The sequence below is a fragment of the Carex rostrata genome, chromosome 18 (assembly GCF_964058835.1).
Source record: "Carex rostrata chromosome 18, lpCarRost1.2, whole genome shotgun sequence".
Classification (NCBI taxonomy): domain Eukaryota; kingdom Viridiplantae; phylum Streptophyta; class Magnoliopsida; order Poales; family Cyperaceae; genus Carex; species Carex rostrata.
The window spans coordinates 2,251,571-2,271,940 of record NC_135935.1 but is presented as its reverse complement, the minus strand read 5'-3'; the positions used below and the strand labels follow the sequence as shown (position 1 = coordinate 2,271,940).

Below are 20,370 nucleotides of genomic sequence, written 5' to 3'. Positions count from 1 at the left end.
GGGTGAAAAAACCTCGTGCTTGCTTAAGTGTGGAAAAAGCGTAAAACAAAAAATTTTACGTCTAACTTAAGCCTAGGATCCATCTCCATGATTGATTTCTAAAACTAAATTTATTTAACAATTAAATAAATTAACATAACATTATATCTTGGTTCCAAATTCGAATTGGAACTGCTGACGGCTTTGCCTCGCTGCTGCTGTTGCTCCTCCTCCTCGGACAACAACACCAGATGCCTAGTGCCTCTATCAGTAGTCCACCAGGAATGATCAGAGAGCAAGTATTTATCCTGCCATAAATACTATACTTGCAGCACTCACTTAAACAAGTTGTCTCGCGTTCTGCAAATACCCTGATTCACAACTTATGTGTAAAAGCAAAGTTACTGCTGACTACGCAAGATTACAACCGCTTACCACTCAAATATATATACGTTTATACGTATATATATTTATCCTAACCTAAACACTATTTGAGAGGAATTCCAAGAATTAGAGGAACCTGGCTTCCGCAAGCGTTCAGCCAGCTTTCCAACTCAAGCTTGGAAATGAAATGGTATGCCTTCTCTCCAACCCTCCACCCCTATTAATAGGCATCATGAACAGTAGTTCGGTGAACAGTAAATTACCAAAATACCCCTCAGTCCAAAATGAATAGTTATGGGCCCAGAAAGATCCAGTAAAGTCCAGTATGGATGGTTATTGGGTTTGGACATTTTTTGCTTTGATTTGGGCCCAGTGTGAATAGTACACTGGCCCAGAAAGGCCCAGTATGAATAGTGTCAGTCCCAGAAAGAATAGTATCAGACCTGGGCTTTTGGGCTTCAAATCTTGGACTTTCTTAATTATATTCTAAATATAATTAAGGCCCAAATATACTATTCCATATATATAATTGTTCTGAACAATTATATTTCATTTTGCGGTTGAAACAATAATTACCCAACATGTCATACACGCTTGTAATTTTAATTTGTTTAAGCCTAACACCTCTATGATATTTCTATATTAATTATAACTATTTATAATTAATAATAAGATTCTCTGATCCATTTCCTATGTGATGTGGCCCGATAGGATCCGTGTTATGTTGGCAGTAGAGTTAAAACTTCTACAGATCATAGTTAGCACCTGGCAGTGCATTGTGACCCCCAATTACACAGATGATGTTGTCCAGTACAATATCACGATCCTACAGTAAACTTATTAATTTACTTGTGTTAATTCTTTCGTCTCATAGTAACAGATTAGGTTCAAGGTATGTATGTGGCATCCCTGCAAACCAAATCTTTTCTTGATCTTGAGTAGATTATTTCATATGATTAATCTCTATTAATCATATTGTACGTATAATTCTACTCCTATCAAGGGCCCCAGTGTTACTATCTCCCGTATAATAATACGAGGGACGATAGTACTTTTGGTGAGCATCTCTTCCTCCGCACAAGTCATGTGTATTGAAATGTCACCTTTATAACTACTTTTTACAGATAACGTTTGATAACACTTACGAATACACATTTCTTATGTAGGAAAGATCTCACCTCATACTTTAGAACTTAACACAAATGAAACCGTTAATGACACAAACACATTACCATATAATGTTTTATTCCGGATCAGTCAAATACCATGTTCTTAACATGTATCTATGTGATTAAACGACAACTCTTTGTCTATGGTCTGTGAAACTTAACCATCATTTAATCCACATACTAACCTTATAATGGTAAATTAGTGTTCCTGCTAATTACCACGGTTAGTGACTATTTAGAGTATTTATCATCTATATTATGAAGTTTCATAACTTCGGTTCTTAACCTACAATGATTCATAAAAGCAATAAAACTCATGGAACAAAATGATATATATTAATCATCTAATTCATGAACAAAATGATTAACTTCTAGATTACTACCCTGGCAAAATGTTCACCTTGAACTAAACAAGGATTAGTTCTAGATCTTACTAGAGATCCACTAATCTATGCTTAGTATAAAGCTAGCAACCCCTTGTTATCCTCCAAAATTAATTTGTCAACACAACTAAGTTAACTTAGAATTTACACAAAAGATAGATGGCATAATTTTTGGTCTCTTTGGGGTAATTTTGGCCACAAAGAAGATGAGTGTGAGTGTGTATTGCATGTAGGAGTCACATGTGAAGTACTATATTTTATAGAGAAAAATCAAAAAAAAATTTGGAGGGAAGAATACCAATGTTTTCCTCTTAATTTTCACATGCAATCACATGTCATTTTTGTGTGACCAACCACACCATAACCAATGGTGTATCTCTCAATTGTATATTCAAATTCTAAATTAATTAGTATTCAGATTACATTATTTATGTGACACAAATATTATGTTATGTAATATTACACTACACTTCACCAAATAATATTCTTCACATATTTAATTTATACTAAGTTGTTACAACATGTAACATTTTATTTTAATATTTTACCACATGTATTTAATTTCATATCACATGAAATATCATACACCATATAAAATATAAAATAATTCTCTTGTTTCCCGTTCAGTTGGTGTGACCTTTAACGAGGATCCATATTAAATTGGTAATGGTGTAAATTATTTTATCACCATAAACTATAAGCGGTGTTCTAGCTACACATTATAGTCACTCAATTAATATAGATGTAATGTAACATGTTTACAAAACACGATCCTATAGCAATGTTATGAATAACATTACTTGTGTCCATTCCTTGCCTCATGATATTATGAATAATATTCAAAGTAGGATAGTGTCATATTTGCAATATATTCGTTTCTTGATCTCTCGAGTAAATTATAAATATATGGTTAGCAGCACTTCAACTATATTGCATGTATGTATAATTCTACTCTATCAAGGGGCCCAGCAATATCATTACTCATTATAAATGAGGGGCAATGATACTATTGACATATACCTTTCTCCCGCACAAGCCATGTACAAAGAACTACTACTTTTATCATTACTTGTAATAAGCAACTTTTAATAGTAATTACGTTATACATTCTCATGTGAAAAAGATAGTCTCATATCTTATAATTTGTAGACACAATGAAAATATTAATAAAACAAACACAATTCATATAATGTTTCATTTGGACGATCATGTTCAATGTATGAATCCTTTCATACACGTGTTATTAAATTATAATCTTTTATCAACATTTATAGAACTACAATGTTATACTTTAATTAACACGACAATCCTCTTGTGATATTTAGTGTTTCATGCTAATTATCAAGATTGTGAACATTTTAGAGTTTATATTTATTACGATTTAGAGTTCTAAGGTTCAATACCAAGAGCATCTTCTTGAACACTTCTAATTCAAACATCAAACTCTAGGAACAAAATGTATATAACATCTAATTCATAAACTTGACATTTAAAAGTAATCAACATGAGATAACTTTTAGAACACAAAACTAACAGTTGTAATCCCAATACAACACTCTAATTAAAGGTCTTTATAGCACTCTAGTAGTGTCTCCATATGGCAAGAGACAATGGTAGTTGCAACCATAATACAATACTCCAATTGAAGGTCTTTGTAACACTCTAGTAGTGTCTTCATATGGCAAGAGAATAAGGTAGTTGTAAATCTAATACAACACTTCAATTGAAGGTCTTTACAGCAACCTAGTAGTGTCTCCATATGGCAAGAGAAAATGGTAGTTGCAACCCTAATACAATACTATAATTAATGGTCTTTGTAGCACTCTAGTAGTGTCTCCATATGGCAAGAGAATATGGTAGTTGCAACTCTAATACAACACTCCAATTAAAGGTCTTTGTAGCGCTCTAGTAGTGTCTCTAGATGACAGATGAAGTGGGAAGTTGCATCCCTATTACAACACTCCAATTGATGGTCTTTGCAGTACTCTAATAGTGTCTCCAGATTGTAACAGAAGAGGATAATTATAACCCTAATATAACACTCCAATTAAAGGTCTTTGCAACACACTAGTATTGTCTTCATATGGTTAGGAAAGAGGGTGGTTGCAACCCTAATACAACACTCCAATTGAAGGTCTTTGTAGCACTCTAGTAGTGTCTCCATATGGTAAGTGGAGAGGGTAGTTGCAACCCCAATACAAGACTCCAATTGAAGGTCTTTGCAGTACTTTAATAGTCTCCATATGGTAACAGAAGATGGTAGTTGGAACCCCAATACAACACTAAGGTCTTTGTAGTACTCTAATAATGTCTCCAGATGACAACAGAAAAGAGTAGTTGTAACCCTAATACAACACTCCAATTGAAGGTCTTTGCAGCACAAAAAGTTTGTAGTTCATGAATCGATTTGAGTTTGATTCAGAATAAGTTTGTAATTAATTTGATTCGAAATTAGTTCATTCTGAAACAAATCAAACCATTTTGGTTCGAATCTTATTCAAACTCAAACTCAAACTGGGTATAGTTCGTTCGAAATTGGTGTGTGAACTATTTAGATTCGAATATCAAATAATGCAACTAATGGCTTCAACCATCAATCTTTAATAATGCAGGAACCAAACTTATCATAGCTCAAAATTGTTAATATAATGGTAAATTATAATAGGAAAATGCTTCAGCAGCGTAACAAATTAACAATTGAAATAAGTTTCATTTGACTAGGTCCATGCCGTGATTTTAATCAATCCAGCAGCGTAAAAGGTAAGGAAATTTTGGACTAGGTCATAATTCATCAGTGTGAATTCGCGAAAGACAAAAGGTAAAAGGAAACCGCATTAATTTTGTTCCACGTGAATAAAACTAATGCATAAACTACCGGTGGCTGCCAAAAAAATCCGTAGTTCGTGATTCAATTGACTTCAATTCAATTAAAAAAAAATCTCAATTAGTTCGTTTGATTGAAGTTCGTTATGAAATAAATCAAACCAGTTCAATTTGAATCTTATTCAAACTCAAACTCAAACTCAAATTCAAAACTGGAATAAGTTTGATTTAGTTCAATTTGCAGACCTAAGGATGAATGCACCAGCATAGACTAATCGGCCCAAAGAAGTTTTCCATAAAATATTCCATGTCAAATTTATCTCTCTTTGATTCGTTTATCTGCCCAAGTCTCTTTCATTGTTAATAAAATATTTCAAGATCTTTAGAAACGTACATTGTTGCAAATTCTCTGACTGAGTACATGATAAATGCTAATGCCAACTACTACATATATTAATTTTGATAATCACTTTCTTGTTATAATAACCCCTATAACAGTTAATTTATATTTAATGGTCCATCAGCACTGCCGCCTCCATTGGTACAGATATAGGTACAAGTGTTATCTTCCAATCTCAGTTTCCTGCATTCTCCAATGTCTTCTCAACCAATTTCATCTCCGCCTCCTAGTCCAGCTTTGGTATCTCAGCCATCTATTTCAAACTAGTGCATGTAATGCTACAAGCAAACCAACTGCAGCTGCCAACTCAACCGAGCTTGATTTGTGCATAGACTTGCTCAGCAAACTAATCCATATATACAGCACTTGACCGTATTGACGCCAAAGAAATCGATTGTCTGACATTTGCCTCCAAACCTAAAATCATGGAGAACCCCCTTTCCACAATTGAGATGGCTCTTGATTGCGACAAGCATGCTGAGCTCACACAGTACGAACGATACCCTTCTTAGAATATATAGAAGTACCCTAATAGGGACTGTTACAGTCAAGTTCCTTGTCAGTCTTGTTTTACACATTATTACTATAGCCTTAATTTTAATTTATTCATTAAGGTCCATCCTCTTATATATTCAACGGTGACAACAAAAAATTTTCTACAAGAGTTCGACTAGTAGACAATCGGAACCTTCTAATATAGACACCCATTTCTGAAGTTTTTGATGAATTGAAAAGGACAACAACTTTGGGTAACAAATATAAATTGAAAGATTCTTTACACTACACTAACTATTTAATAAAAATTACAAATCATACACTTTAAACCTTACAATACAACACAGGATCTCCTTAATAACCCCCCTAGTTTATGTATAAAAATGGAACATGCTGGTGCACTAAACTTTTTAAGTCAATAACCTCTTCTTTAAAAGCAATCTAATCTCCATACAAGGAATATATCAAGTTTGACCAGCATTATCTACCCAGTTGCAAGTTATTCTTCACAAATATTGAATAAAGTTCTGAGCAGAACCTCAACTCAGCTTTCATTCTGGTAAAAAACAAGAAAAGGTTAGTCATGTAAGACCAGCATGTGACATTCGGACACAGCCTTTGTTCTAATTAAGATTGGTCAATAAATCTTTAATGATGTGTAAATAACAAAAGATCAAAAGAACTATAGCTATCAAAACAGCCATGTCATGACCAAACAAACGATATATTTGCAAAATAGCCCCCAAACATTTAGCATCCATACTTCTGATTGTTGAGGGATTCACTTTAAATTCTTTTAAAAAATTTACAGATATCACAACACACTTTTGTTGCTTCACAATTTAACTTTAAAATTTTAAATGACAGGGGCCATTGACCTTGTTAAAATCACTAGCAATCCATATGTGTCAAAATATTTAAAATTAAGGGTTCATTTAATAGAAAAACAGAGCAATTAGCCAATCATAGAAGGTGCAACGTTAACAGCTAACTGGAATCTATTGTGTGTTCTCAATTCACCTCTTAATCCATTATACCAAATGAACTCCAAATTGTATAATTTTCAGTATACAAGCACTGGTTGGGACATAGAACAAGATCAATGTTCAGCTGTTCAAGCTTGCTGAAAGTCAAAATTAAATTATTAACATGAAAAGTTGTTGTCATGATGTGTCATCAGGAAAAGAGCTGTTGCTTGATCCCTTGACATTTTACAATTAATTTGAAGACTTATTTTTCTTTCTGCTAACAACATCCAATGATTGACAGGAGTTATTAATATTTGCCCTAACTTTCTCAAAATTCAACCAAATCATTTCAAGTATAAACAAGCATAAAACAGGGCATGGCAATCCTCTTCCTTAATATTAACTTAAATTGAATTTGTAGAAAATCGGCATGTCAGAAATGAAGGCCAAATTATTGGGCGTGTAGCTTGCAATGTCTAAAAAGCTTTGGGTTTCTGTTGAAAATATATAACATGTTGGTGTAGTTACTAATTTGTAATAAATGCCATTACAAATGGTAGGGAGAAAGCATGGGGCAATATACATATATACAGAGAGAGAGAGAGAGAGAGAGAGAGAGAGAGAGAGCGAGGGGATAAATAATACTGACTTGATTATCTCTGTTCGAGGCCTCCAAAAAAGTTCTCTAAGCTGGTAGAGCTATACACATTTGTAGCCATTCTTTCTACCCGCTGCGGTGATATGTGCAATTCATACTTTATAAACCTCTACAAAAAAAAGGATAGCAATTATAAATGATACAAATCACTTGATATTCATTTCATGATCTGAATGCTATTGCAAAAGTTGTCTTACAGCTAGTTGCTGTACGATTTCAGGATTTGAATCAATATGCCAATCTGGTTCAAGCTGTCTGACAAAGGACATGCGCCCATTCTCTGTACTACAGAATAGAACCTACAATAACAACAACAAATGGAAATAAATATGCAGGAAGTACCAGACACCTTACTTTGCTTGAACTTAAAATGTAAATTCTAAATCTCCAATTAGATATTTTACCTTTTCTTTCATCAAGCCACCAGAGGTGAAAACTCCAGCATCACTCAATGCTGAAAGAACTTTTTCCTAAAGTTCAACATATCAATAGGACAAGTAAGATTCAAATAAAACAACAAAATGGTAAACTGCATGTTTGTTATCACATACCCCACTTTCATCGTCAAGAATACGCTCCATGAGATATACATCACAAAACTTTGCAATTTCATGCAGCACCTCTAGCACAGATGACCTTACTGTCACTTTATCCTGCATTTGGTACAACAACTAAAGCATGAGATCATTATATAAACCTAGAGTATTGAATAAAGTGTCGAACTAGGATGAATCCAAACCGTTGAAACCGAACTACTTCACTAGTAATGTGTTTACATGGCAAAGTTGTTATTTTTCAAATTAATTTAGAATAAACAAGTGATCAAAAAAAGGTTTATAAGTTAATTTTAATACATTCATTCTTTGACTGCTTGACTTCATACTAATTTTATTAAAAAATTATAAATTTTTTGACATTTAAATGCAACACCTGCGAAATATATCGGTTTCAACAGTTTGGATTTGTCGCTTGATGTCAATCTGATAGATTTCAAAGTTAAGCTCACACCAAAGGGCTTAGTGAGCTTAAGAACAGTACCCTAGTTCTACTCAAAAAATAAATTTTCAGAAGAGCCATTTTCTAATACCTGGAGTTCCTCTGGGGTGGTTTCCTCAAGTATAACACCAAGCAACCTACAAGTTACCTGATATCACCGAATGGGAATAAAATTAATTGTGAAATTATTCATAATGAACTAAAGTACAAATGGACTATATTTTAAAATAAATAAAAGGAAAATTGAATTTAATGTACCTTTCGCCCTTCATTCAACTTATGCCTTACAATTTGCTCAAGTGTCAACTACATAATCACCCAAAAAAAAAAAAATTAACGGCTTCCCTACTCAAGCAATAAACAGAAACTTCATAAAAGCATAATCATATCATACATTAACTGGCTGGAAAAAATGATTGATAGCATCCTGTGCTCTTGAGTCATCCGATGAAGAACAGATATTGGTAGAAGGATTAGCACTTGAACTAGTTCTACCTGTTGAACCACTAGATGATGGTGTGGCACGTCTGCGTGGCCTCCTCTGTGGCTCTTGTGGGGGAGACCTCAGTATTTTCCATACTAATACAAGTGTGATTGCAAGTGCAGCTAAAGTTGTGTAGGATCGAAGCTTCTGCAACAGTAACACCAAATAATTTTTAAGATATTTCTTCCAGGAGGGTTTACAGAGGAATTTGTCAATAAATAATTCATGCATATAAGATTATATTAAAAGCTTTAGAGGGGTATTTGTTAATCGAGCAAAGTGCAGTACACTCCTGCCCTTCTGACAGCCTAAATCTTAATTATACCCGCTTGTTGGTCACCTATACTGCCCAGGTGGCACCAGCATACGATACCAATCAATTGAGAGTTTATATACAGACAGATATAATGGAAATCTATGATATTATCATCATCCCCTTTTTTTCATCTTCTTCTCTAGCGATTACTAATTAAACCCAAAAGCGCTGCAATTTTCGGAGCTAATAGTCACAACAAGGCAAACCGATCAGCCAATCAAAACGAACCAAAACAAAATAACACGCAATCTGTAAAAAAACACCTAATTTGAGAGGAGAATCAACAGACCTGGCGGTCAACAGAGAAGGGTAGAAGATCCGAGTAATCAGCTAGCGAATTGATGAATCGATTGATCAGATCAGCCAAATCATCGTCTTTTCCCTGGTTAGAAGAAGAAGAAGAAGATGTGGATCCACCCATGATTGCACCAGATCAATCTCTCAATCGCACACCCAATAGGCCGCTTCTCTATGGATTTGTTTATGAAGAAGCTCTCAATCCCTAACCCTAGGGGTGAGAGAGAGGGAGAGAATCCAGATGTAAAGACAGGCTGTTAAACGGAGAAATGTACAGAGACAGAAATTGTACCTACGCAGAAAACTCGCATCGCAGTCGGGATTCTTAACAGTTCTACAATTTGCATAGTTTTCTTATGTACTTTTCATATTTAGTCCTTCAAATATTACAAATGAAGTATTATTTTAATATGTTTTTAAGGTCTTGACTCTTGAGACATACGAAGTTATGGTAAAATTTCTAAAATTATTTGGTGGTGTTAGATTGAGACATAAAATTCAGGAGGTATAAGTTTGTTTTTTCAAGTCAAGTCAGCTTAAGTTATTCATATTTGGCTGAGTTTTAATTTTGAGTATGGTGTAAATTATTTTTTGTTTGGTTAAAATTTGTGACTTAAATTATGGGTTAAGCTGATTTCTTTTGCCTCCTAAATATAACATAGAATAACTTAATTAATAATGATATTACATAATAAGAAAAAATGATACCTTAATTAAAAACCTAAAAATATCAGTGCATAATTTACAAAAAAATTTATAAAAGAGGAAAAGGACTAGTCTCCTGTTCCAGATCAAATTGCAGATTACATAATTCCACATCCATTTTTTATTTGAAAAAAAATGGTTTAGATATGTTATTTATAGAAATCGTTAATTGAGCCAAAAAAAAAAATTTAATTGGTGTCTCTTTTATTGCCTTATATTGACTAAGCTGAATGAGACTAAATCTATTTTCTCCTATAATTTTTTATGTTTGAATTAGTAAAGAACTAAACATAATTTAAAAGTGTTGAATTGAATTGGCCTCTTTTATCTAACTTTTTTAAATAAATATTTTTCTAAAAGAAAAAAAGTGTAGTTTTTAGAGAGGAACCGTATAGTGTGATGTGTGCAAAGAGAAGGTAATAGCTTTGGTTTTCAACCAATTCGAAAAATTTCAGCTTAAATGGTTCGGTTGTTCGGTTTAAATGGATCGGTTTGGTTTAGATTTTTCAAAACCGAGTAAACTGAACTGACCGAATTATAATAGTTCAATTATGATTTCTATTTTGTTTCGTTTAATCATCGTTTTCTTTCTTTTATTTTGGTTTGTATATTTTAGGACATCTACATATGTTATATGAAATTGAATAATGTGTGTAACATTATATTAATGTTTATTTTTATGAAATTACTAATGTATTAAATTTTGACTTTTTGAAATTAAATCTCTCTTACTCGGTGCAACCGAACATACTGAAATTTAATTCAATTTAAACGATTCGATTGGTTCAGTTCAGCTTTTAAAAATCGAAAAAAAAATAGATTTTAGATGTTTATATAAAACTTTCAAAGTGGGGCTATAGTAATATGCATATTACACAACATTATGCTCTATAGATTCATATTTCTATTTTCAAAGTCTTAATAATCAATTAGAACTGTTTAATATGATTTTCATATGAATATGTATCGACAGATTAAATCTTACATTTTTTTTGTAACTACTTAATATGATTTGAAAATTATGATTATATCCGGAAGAAGTGATTTACTATTTATTTAAAAAATAGTAAAATTGTTTTTAAAAAAATATAAAATATGCTATATAAATATATTTTCATATATATATCATATTTAACATTTCAAATCAACTACTTAAATTTTAAAAATATAAATCCAAAACACGGCTAAATACGTAATATACATATTACCATAGCCTCACACAAACCATCGTATTGTTTTATGTTTGCCAATTGCCTGCCTTCTGCTTCAATGAATATTCCATCACATGTGGTGCCGACTAAAACAGAAGCAAACCAATGCGTACTAAATTATATCCAAGAATTTTAATAAATTTTTATTAGGCGATACTCAGTTTACAGCAAGCCACTTACTCTGGCACATTCAATTTACAAGTACAAATTCACAGTGACAAAAAAAAAAGGTACAAATTCACATGTTCGTTTTGGAATTTTTTTCATAAACCATAATTAAAAAATGGATTCTTAGGGAACCAATATGATTACAACTTTTTTTTCAAAAACCATAAGAACCGTGGGAACATCACGGTCTGGCATTTTTTTATTTTTCCAGACCGTGTGCTTCTCACGGTCTTGCGAATTTTTTTTTTTTTTATTTGTCCACACTTGCACGAAAATTGCCACATAAGATCCGAAATGAAATTCAAGACCGTGTGCATCCAACGGTCTTAGGAATTGGATTCTCAAGACCGTGTGCATCCCACGGTCCAACCAAATTGAAATCAAGACCGTGGGAACGGTCCGGTCTTTGTGGTAACGGTCCGGTTTAAATGATATCTCAAGACCGTGGGAACCCCACGGCCCGGTCCCCATTTGTTTTTTTGGCACGGTTACCTCTTGCTTCTTCCTCGTCGAGTCAGTGCATCTCCATTTTTTTCATCTTCTCTCTTTTTTCTTTCTTCCTTTCTTCAGCTAAATTTTTTTTTGTACTCTCATAATTAGTGTGTTTATTTTTTTGTAATTAAGTAAGTTTGTATATTTTTGAAAGAGGAACAAAAAGAGCTTCAGATCTACAAATTTCGTTAGGTATGTATTTGATTCTTTTATTTTTGATAAATAATCTGCAATTATGAATAAATGAGTAGAATAAATTGTTTATGTAGTATAAATGGTTTATGTAGTAATTGTAGTATAAATAAATGGTTTATGTATAATTTTTTCTTTTTTGTAGTATAAATAGTTTATGTGTATTTTTTTTATTAGTATAAATGGTTTATGTTGTAATTGTAGTATAAAAAAATAGTTTATGTAGTAATTTATTTGCATGTAGGTTTTTTTAGTATGCATGTAGTAATTGTTGGATGATTTATTTATTTGCACATTTTATGTAGATGCATGGTTTATGTACATGTAGTTTTTTTAGTGTATATGCATGTAGATTTTTTTAGTGTAGATGAATGTAGTAATTTTTGGATTATTTATTTATGGTTTATGTAGTAATTGTAGTATAAATAAATGGTTTATGTATAATTTTTTCTTTTTGTAGTATAAGTAATTGTAGTAAGTTTATTTTTTCAATGACGATCATATTTTAGGTTGTAAAATTGAAAATGATATCGATTATTGATTGTGAATTTTTTTTTGTTCAGATAATGTCTCAAGTGATAATAAATGTTTATTATGGATGTGAAATTTCAGACGCACCGACCTGCACATTTCCTGTTACTAATTCAACCAGTCTTCATGAGCTAAGAAAACATATATATGTTAGCATTCATTTGCTCCCTAGTCAGTTCGATCTGACAATCAAGGCTCGTTTGAACACGGCACCACCTGGCTCAGCAAAAAAATACCAGTTATTTAGCGTAGACGAGGAAACGATATGGCACATGATGCTTGAATATGCCACTCCGGTACTGAATTTTAAACTTCTTGATTTAGTAGTTGAGTCAGTACCAGTTGATAGTCATACCAATTATGACCCATATCCGGGTAGTGTACCTGGAAGTAGTAGAGACACAACGGTGTCTGATTCACCCATATATTGTGATGACCCACTCGAAATACCGATAGTGGATGATTTGGTAACTCGTTTTAACGAGATGAATAATAATACTAGCTCAGACACAAACTCTAGCTCAGACACAACCTCTGACCTTGGTGGCTCAGCTGTCGGGGAAGATGATATGGCTGAAATGGAGGATCAAATTAGAATGCAAGATGTAATGAAGGAGTGGGTAAATTCTATTCCCTTTATTAATCGAGGATTGCAGCATCCTTTTCCGGCATTTAATGACAATGTGCCGATGCCGTACAAGGATGAAGCATTTTTTGGTTATCCACCCAGAATTGACGGTCAATTTTCAGAGGGACAAATGTTTGACTCCAAAGCCGATCTTAAATCCCAGTTAGGTGCATTTGCCCTAGATAATAACTTAGAATTACAACAACAATATACCAATCGTACTGGTTATGTAGTTGTATGTAGAGCAGAGGGGTGTCCATGGAGGGTGTACGCAAAAACGACTGAGACGGCAAATTGGACAATTGCAACAAACCGAGACGAGCACAATTGTTACAGTATTGCTTGTAAAGTAGACAGTCGTCAGCTGACTGCCAGGATGATTGCAGATATAATCAAACCTGGTTTGAAGGAGGACCTGGAGATGTCAATTAAAGCATGTCGATTTGCAGTTAGAAATATATACAAAATGGTTGAGCCTTCATACAACAAGATTTGGAGAGGGAGGGAGTTGGCTATTGCTGATTTATTTGGTTATTGGGAAAAAGCCTACGAATTGCTACCTTCCTTGCTCGGTGCAATCCAGATGTCTACCCCAGGAACAAAATACGTAATTGAGCACGAACCATCTACAAAAATGGGCATCCGTATTTTCACCCGTGTGGCATGGGCTTTCGGTCCATACATTGAATCCTGGCCATATCTCCGACCAGTTATAATTGTAGATGCTGGACACCTATCCGGCAGGTATAAAGGGAAATTATTCATGGCATGCGCTTATGATGCAGAACAACAATTATTACCAATTGCGTTCGGAATTGCGGATGAGGAGAGTTCATCTCATTGGGTTCACCCTTATTCTCCACCTTTTTATGATAAAAATCATTATCATCCCATTCGTAACCATCATACACTTCCTGTCCTAGGCAATCTAGGATCAATTGTGACCAATTATCGTCAGTACATCCAGAGATAGTCTTCCCTGTAAACATAGATGTTAAATAAAATTATACTAGTACAAAATTTCATTTAATAACAAAATTTTAAATTAGCAGCAAAAAATATTGTACCGGTAACAGATAAGCCCCACAAACAGCTGACATCTTCCAATGTCACCGTGCACTCCCCTACCGGAAGATGAAAACTATTTGTCTCGGGCCTCCACCTCTCCACGAGAGCAGTGATCAACTCTCTATCAACTTGGCAGTGGTGGACTTCGACCATCTGATACAATCCTAAATTCTTCAAACCTTCTTTCATAGTTTCATGGTAGTCAATGTGCATTTGCAAAGCTCCAGGACGCAGTGCATGATCAGGCTGGAACAATAATTTTGATGCAAAAAAAGTTTAACCAAAAATTAAATTTCAATTCAAGAATTTAATAAGTAAATTTAAATCCAAACCAATATTGAACAAACACCTTTACAGATGCCGCATGTGATTGATGTTGTGCATGAGGCAACTGCAATAAAGATTCTTCACTTCCTTGCATTTTTCACTGCAATATAAATAAATACATACAAAAAAAATTAACATTCAATATTGACATGCATAACATGCAAACCCAATCAAATATTCACATTCATTCTATTACTTTACATTATTTATACTACATAAACCATTTATTTATACTACATGCAAATAAATCATGCATGTACATTAACTATGGAAATAAATAAATCATTCAACAATTAGTACATGCAAATAAATAAATCACCCAACAATTACTACATGCATACTCAAAAAAACCTACATGCAAATAAATTCCTACATAAACAATTTATTTATACTATAAGTACTACATAAACCACAAATAAATAATCCAAAAATTACTACATTCATCTACACTAAAAAAAACTACATGCATCATGCATCTACACTAAAAAAAATTACATGCACATAAACCATGCATCTACACTAAAAAAAATTACATGCACATAAACCATGCATCTACATAAAACATGCAAATAAATAAATCACCCAACAATTACTACATGCATACTAAAAAACTTACATGCAAATAAATTACTACATAAACCACAAATAAATAATCCAAAAATTACTATATTCATCTACACTAAAAAAAACTACATGCATCATGCATCTACACTAAAAAAAATTACATGCACATAAAACATGCAAATAATTAAATCACCCAACAATTACTACATGCATACTAAAAAACTTACATGCAAATAAATTACTACATAAACCACAAATAAATAATCCAAAAATTACTATATTCATCTACACTAAAAAAAACTACATGCATCATGCATCTACACTAAAAAAAATTACATGCACATAAAACATGCAAATAAATAAATCACCCAACAATTACTACATGCATACTAAAAAAACCTACATGCAAATAAATTACTACATAAACCACAAATAAATAATCCAAAAATTACTACATTAATCTACACTAAAAAAAACTACATGCATCATGCATCTACACTAAAAAAAATTACATGCACATAAAACATGCAAATAGACATATCACCATACAATTACTACATTCATCTACACTAAAAAAACTACATGCATCTACACTAAAATTATACATAAACCATTTATTTATACTACAATTACTACATAAACCATTTATACTACATAAACAATCTATTCTACTTATTTATTCATAATTATGAATTATTTATCAAAAATAAAAGAATTAAACACATACCTAACGAAATTTGTAGATCTGAAGCTCTTTTTGTTCCTCTCTCAAAAATATATAAAGTTATGTAATTAAAATAAAAATTACTCTAATTATGAGAGTACAAAAAAAAAATATCTGATGGAAGAGAGGAAGAAAGAAGAGGAAGAAAAAAAATGGAGAAGGGGCGTGGGGGAAGAAAGGCCTCTGTCTCGTGGGGGTTTAAAACTGAAGGCCAGACCGTGAGAAGCACACGGTCTTGAGAATTGAAGGCCGGACCGTGGGATGCACACGGTCTTGAGATTGGAATTGCTAAGACCGTTGGATGCACACGGTCTTGAATTTCATTTCGGATCTTCTGTGGCAATTTTCGTGCAAGTGTGGACAAATCAAAAAAAAAAAAAAAAAATTTTGGCAAGACCGTGAGAAGCACACGGTCTGGAAAAAAAAAATGCCAAACCGTGACGTTCCCACGGTTCTTATGGTTTTTGAAAAAAAAATTGTAATCATATTGGTTCCCTAAGAATCCATTTTTTAATTATGGTTTATGAAAAAAATTCTTCGTTTTGCCCTTATATTTCTTTGGAGCTACCGAAGTCACTTGTTGCTTCTCTCTTTATATATTTTATCGGAAAACATGACTTCTATGATTCAATCCAGGGGCGGATCTACTGTAGCACAGGGAGGGTTAGCTGTCCTCCGCTGGATTTTCAAAAATAATGCTAAAAATCTGCTTTTCGAACCTCTGTCCCTCCCTGGAATTCAAATTGCCCCCCTGTAATCCATTCTGAAATTCTAATAGACGGAACGGAGCCCATATAAACTCTAAGCGAAACAAATTAGCGGAGCCCAAATAGGCGCTGATCCCAAATAGCGAAAATTAGTTGAACCAAAAATTTTTTTTATTTTTTTTTATTTTTGAATTCAAAGGCAGAGGCTGCCAAGTTGAACCAAAATGTTGATTTCAAATTCCCTATAAATGTTGAATTGTTAATTTTTTTCAAGTAATTTATGATTTTTATTATATTGATTGGTATTTTTTTTGTTATGTTGAATTGTATCTGATAAGCTATTGGGTTTGAACCCGATAAGCTATTTGCATCCGATTATCGCCCCGCCCTGACAAAAATCCTGCGTCCGCCCCTGATTCAATCTATAGCTAATATATATAGAGGAGGATTCAAATGCCTCTATTTTTTGTGCTGTTATCATGTTTTTATTTTTTAAAACTTTAATATCTCAAAATTTAAAACTTAAAACTCAAAATAAAATCATTGGATATGATCTAGATCATTCTCTTTATGTGCTCATAAAAATTATAACATTTCAATTTTATTTTAGTTGTCATCAAGAGCTTGTAAAAAACATACTAATGTGGATAATTTATAAACGTTGATTTTTCAACTTATTGGTTCACATAAAAACAAAATTGAAATGTGATAATTTTTTATGAGCATATAGAGAAAATAACATAGATCACATTTAACGGTTTTATTTTGAGTTTTAAATTTTAAATTTTAAGCTATTAAAGTTTTAAAAATTAAAGACATGATAAAGACATAAAAAAATGAAGACATTTGAATCCTCCTCATATATATATCTGTTTGGTTTTAGGAGGGCGATAGAATTTTGGCACATGCTCAGAGCAAGTGTGCTACTGTACCCCTGGTGCTGTTGCACACCAAGTAACACTAGAAGAAAATTAACAATACTTTAGTACGTGCTATTCACATTATTATATATGACTTGTACCGATATATAGTTGGACTGGTACGGTGCTGTCACTAACTGTGGCAAGCAGACTGGTTATGTTGGACCGACCAGTAATAGTGCTCATGAATTTGAGGACTAAAATTCTATGGTGCACCGAAAGATGACCAGTAAATTAATTACAATCGAAAACGCTTTTAATTTTCACTTTTATAAAAGTCTATAATCATGCTTTGTTGCACAAACTATATTCGATGTAATTTTTCTTTTCTGAAATGATTTAGCTCGCATGAACTTTTTTGTCTCCTGAATCTGCAATTTCAATGCAGAATACACAAAAAAAAATGAAGCATGCACAAAATTAAATATATATTTCACATTTATCATAATAATCTATATGTGATTCTGTTGGGCTGCCTTGTACTAGTAATTAGGTTCACTTAGGCAATACCACAAACACCTTGTGTGCAGCAAAAAAAACAGGATCATACCAGTACTGGTACAGGCAGAAATCAGCACCAATTTTCAGCAAGAAAGTAAATTGAAAAAAACCAAAAACATTCACACAAATTCTGAAAACAAAGACACTTTCAACTGATGAATATCAAGGTTTTATGCTTACAAACCATATACACACATTTTCATCATATGAGATAAACAAAGAGAGATAACTATAAGGCTTGTACCAGCTTTCTAAAACAACCTGTGTATTTCTCTCTTTTTCTTCCTATCTCTATTATCTTTTTCAAGAAGGACATACAAAACAAAGAGGAAGAGGCTAAACTTGTAGAATACGCTAGAACCTCCTGTAGGAAATATCAAGACAGCTCAAATTCCTCTTTTACAAAATAGACCTTAGACTTAACAAAAATATCAATATAGCCCTCTCTCTACTAAATTGACCCAAAATTAGCCCAAATCAATTGGGCTGAAATGAGGAGGGACCCAACAAACTCCCCCTCTCGACTCATGACGAGAAGGGCTGATTCAAGCCCGTTATCTTTCAACAAACCGCGAGCTTTGCTGGTGGTAAGACCTTCGTCATCATATCTGATCCATTCTCATTGGTGTGAACTTTCTCTAAGATTAATGTCTTGTTTTCTAACACATCACGAATCCAATAATATCTCAATTCGATGTGTTTTGATCTCGAATGGAAGGTCGGATTTTTACTAAGATGTATCGCACTCTGATTGTCACAAAATAACACATACCGCTCTTGATTGACACCCAACTCGTGCATAAACTTCTTCATCCATAGCAGCTCCTTGCACGCCTCTGTCACTGCTACATATTCAGCCTCAGTAGTGGATAGTGCGACACATTTTTGCAGCCTTAACTGCCACGAAACTGCACCACCAGCAAAATTCAACAAATAACCTGATGTCGATTTTCTGGAGTCAACATCTCCAGCCCAATCAGCATCTGTGTAGGCCTTTAGCGCAAGTTCACCATTGCCAAAACAAAGACAACTCTTTGCTGTTCCGCGGAGATAACGAAGAATCCATTTCACAGCGGCCCAATGCTCCTTACCAGGATTTGAGAGGAATCGACTCACCACACCAACTGAATGCGCTATATCTGGCCTCGTGCATATCATTGCATACATTAATGAACCAACAGCTGATGCATATGGCACATTTTTCATCTCCTCCTTCTCTTTTTCATCTTTTGGGCATTTTTCACGAGTCAATTTAAAATGACCTGCTAATGGAGAAGTAACCGGCTTGCATGTGCTCATATCAAATCTCTCTAAAACTTTTTCAATGTACCGCTCTTGAGATAACCAAAGCTTTCGACTTCTTCGGTCTCGTGTAATGTGCATGCCGAGAATTTGCCTTGCTGCCCCCAAATCTTTCATTACAAATGCATGACTAAGCTCCTCCTTTAGCTCTTTAATCTTAGTGGCATCACCACCAACAACTAGCATATCATCAACATAAAGCAATAGGATAATAAAATCACCACTATAGTACTTTTTCACAAAAACACAACTATCAGAACCAGTTTTTTCAAAACCATGATCTGACATAAATAACTCAAATTTTTTGTGCCATCTCCTTGGCGCTTGCTTCAACCCATACAAGCTCTTTTTCAGTTTACACACCAGATTTTATTTTCCTTTTTCTTTAAAGCCTTCGGGCTGCTCCATATAAAGTTCTTCTTCTAAATCTCCGTGGAGAAATGCAGTTTTTACATCGAGTTGCTCAATCTCTAGATTCAAGCTTGCTGCTAGACCGAGAACAACTCGAATTGAGGACATTTTGACCACTGGAGAGAATATCTCATCAAAGTCGATTCCTTTCTTTTGGTCAAATCCTTTCACAACCAACCGAGCTTTGTATCTCGGTTTGGAGCCATTTCCTTCAGCTTTCACACGAAAAACCCACTTATTTTTAAGAGCCTTTTTACCTTTCGGTAGATGCTGTTGGGGTTTACGGGTGCTATAACCAAAAACCCGTTTAGGCTTAAGTTGCGGAATGACCGTAGAACAAAAATTTCTACGGCCAACTTAAGCTCAGGATTAAACGGGGTATGTCAGGAAACTTTCCAAGGCGGTCCACCTTCAGTATTCCTTTGGCATCAAAACCCAATTTAATCCTTTTACAGATCTACTCCATGATTGATTTCTAAAACTTTAATCTACTTACCAATTAAATAGATTAATATAGCATATTTATACCTTGTTTCCAAATCACAGTTGGAATGCAGACCGAGCGAG

General features: G+C 33.6%; 1 protein-coding gene across 2 annotated transcripts; it reads right to left on the bottom strand.

Annotated features, from left to right (window-relative positions):
• Nucleotides 1-5,854: 5,854 nt before the first annotated feature.
• On the bottom strand, nucleotides 5,855-9,648 carry PEX22 (peroxin 22). 2 transcript variants are annotated; one of them, XM_078319716.1, is made up of 9 exons: nucleotides 9,345-9,648; nucleotides 8,650-8,886; nucleotides 8,514-8,561; nucleotides 8,347-8,403; nucleotides 7,811-7,912; nucleotides 7,664-7,729; nucleotides 7,457-7,558; nucleotides 7,251-7,368; nucleotides 5,855-6,189 (listed from the first exon to the last, which is right to left on the bottom strand). In XM_078319716.1, exons 1-8 carry the CDS (start codon nucleotides 9,474-9,476, stop codon nucleotides 7,255-7,257), a joined length of 858 nt encoding a protein of 285 aa, XP_078175842.1. In that variant the 5' UTR covers nucleotides 9,477-9,648; the 3' UTR covers nucleotides 5,855-6,189; nucleotides 7,251-7,254. The 2 variants fall into 2 exon arrangements, with proteins under 2 accessions (XP_078175842.1, XP_078175843.1); XM_078319717.1 differs by lacking the exon at nucleotides 7,251-7,368 and having other exon boundaries at nucleotides 6,109-6,189; nucleotides 7,410-7,558.
• Between the last annotated feature and the right edge of the window lie 10,722 nt (nucleotides 9,649-20,370).

Coding starts and splice junctions, on each gene's coding strand:
- PEX22 (XM_078319716.1), bottom strand. CDS start 9,476: ATGGGTGGATCCACATCTTCTTCTTCTTCTTCTAACCAGGGAAAAGAC. Junction 8,887..9,344: donor CCTTCTCTGTTGACCGCCAG/GTCTGTTGATTC, acceptor TTACTGTTGCAG/AAGCTTCGATCCTACACAAC. Junction 7,730..7,810: donor TTCTTGACGATGAAAGTGGG/GTATGTGATAAC, acceptor GTTGAACTTTAG/GAAAAAGTTCTTTCAGCATT.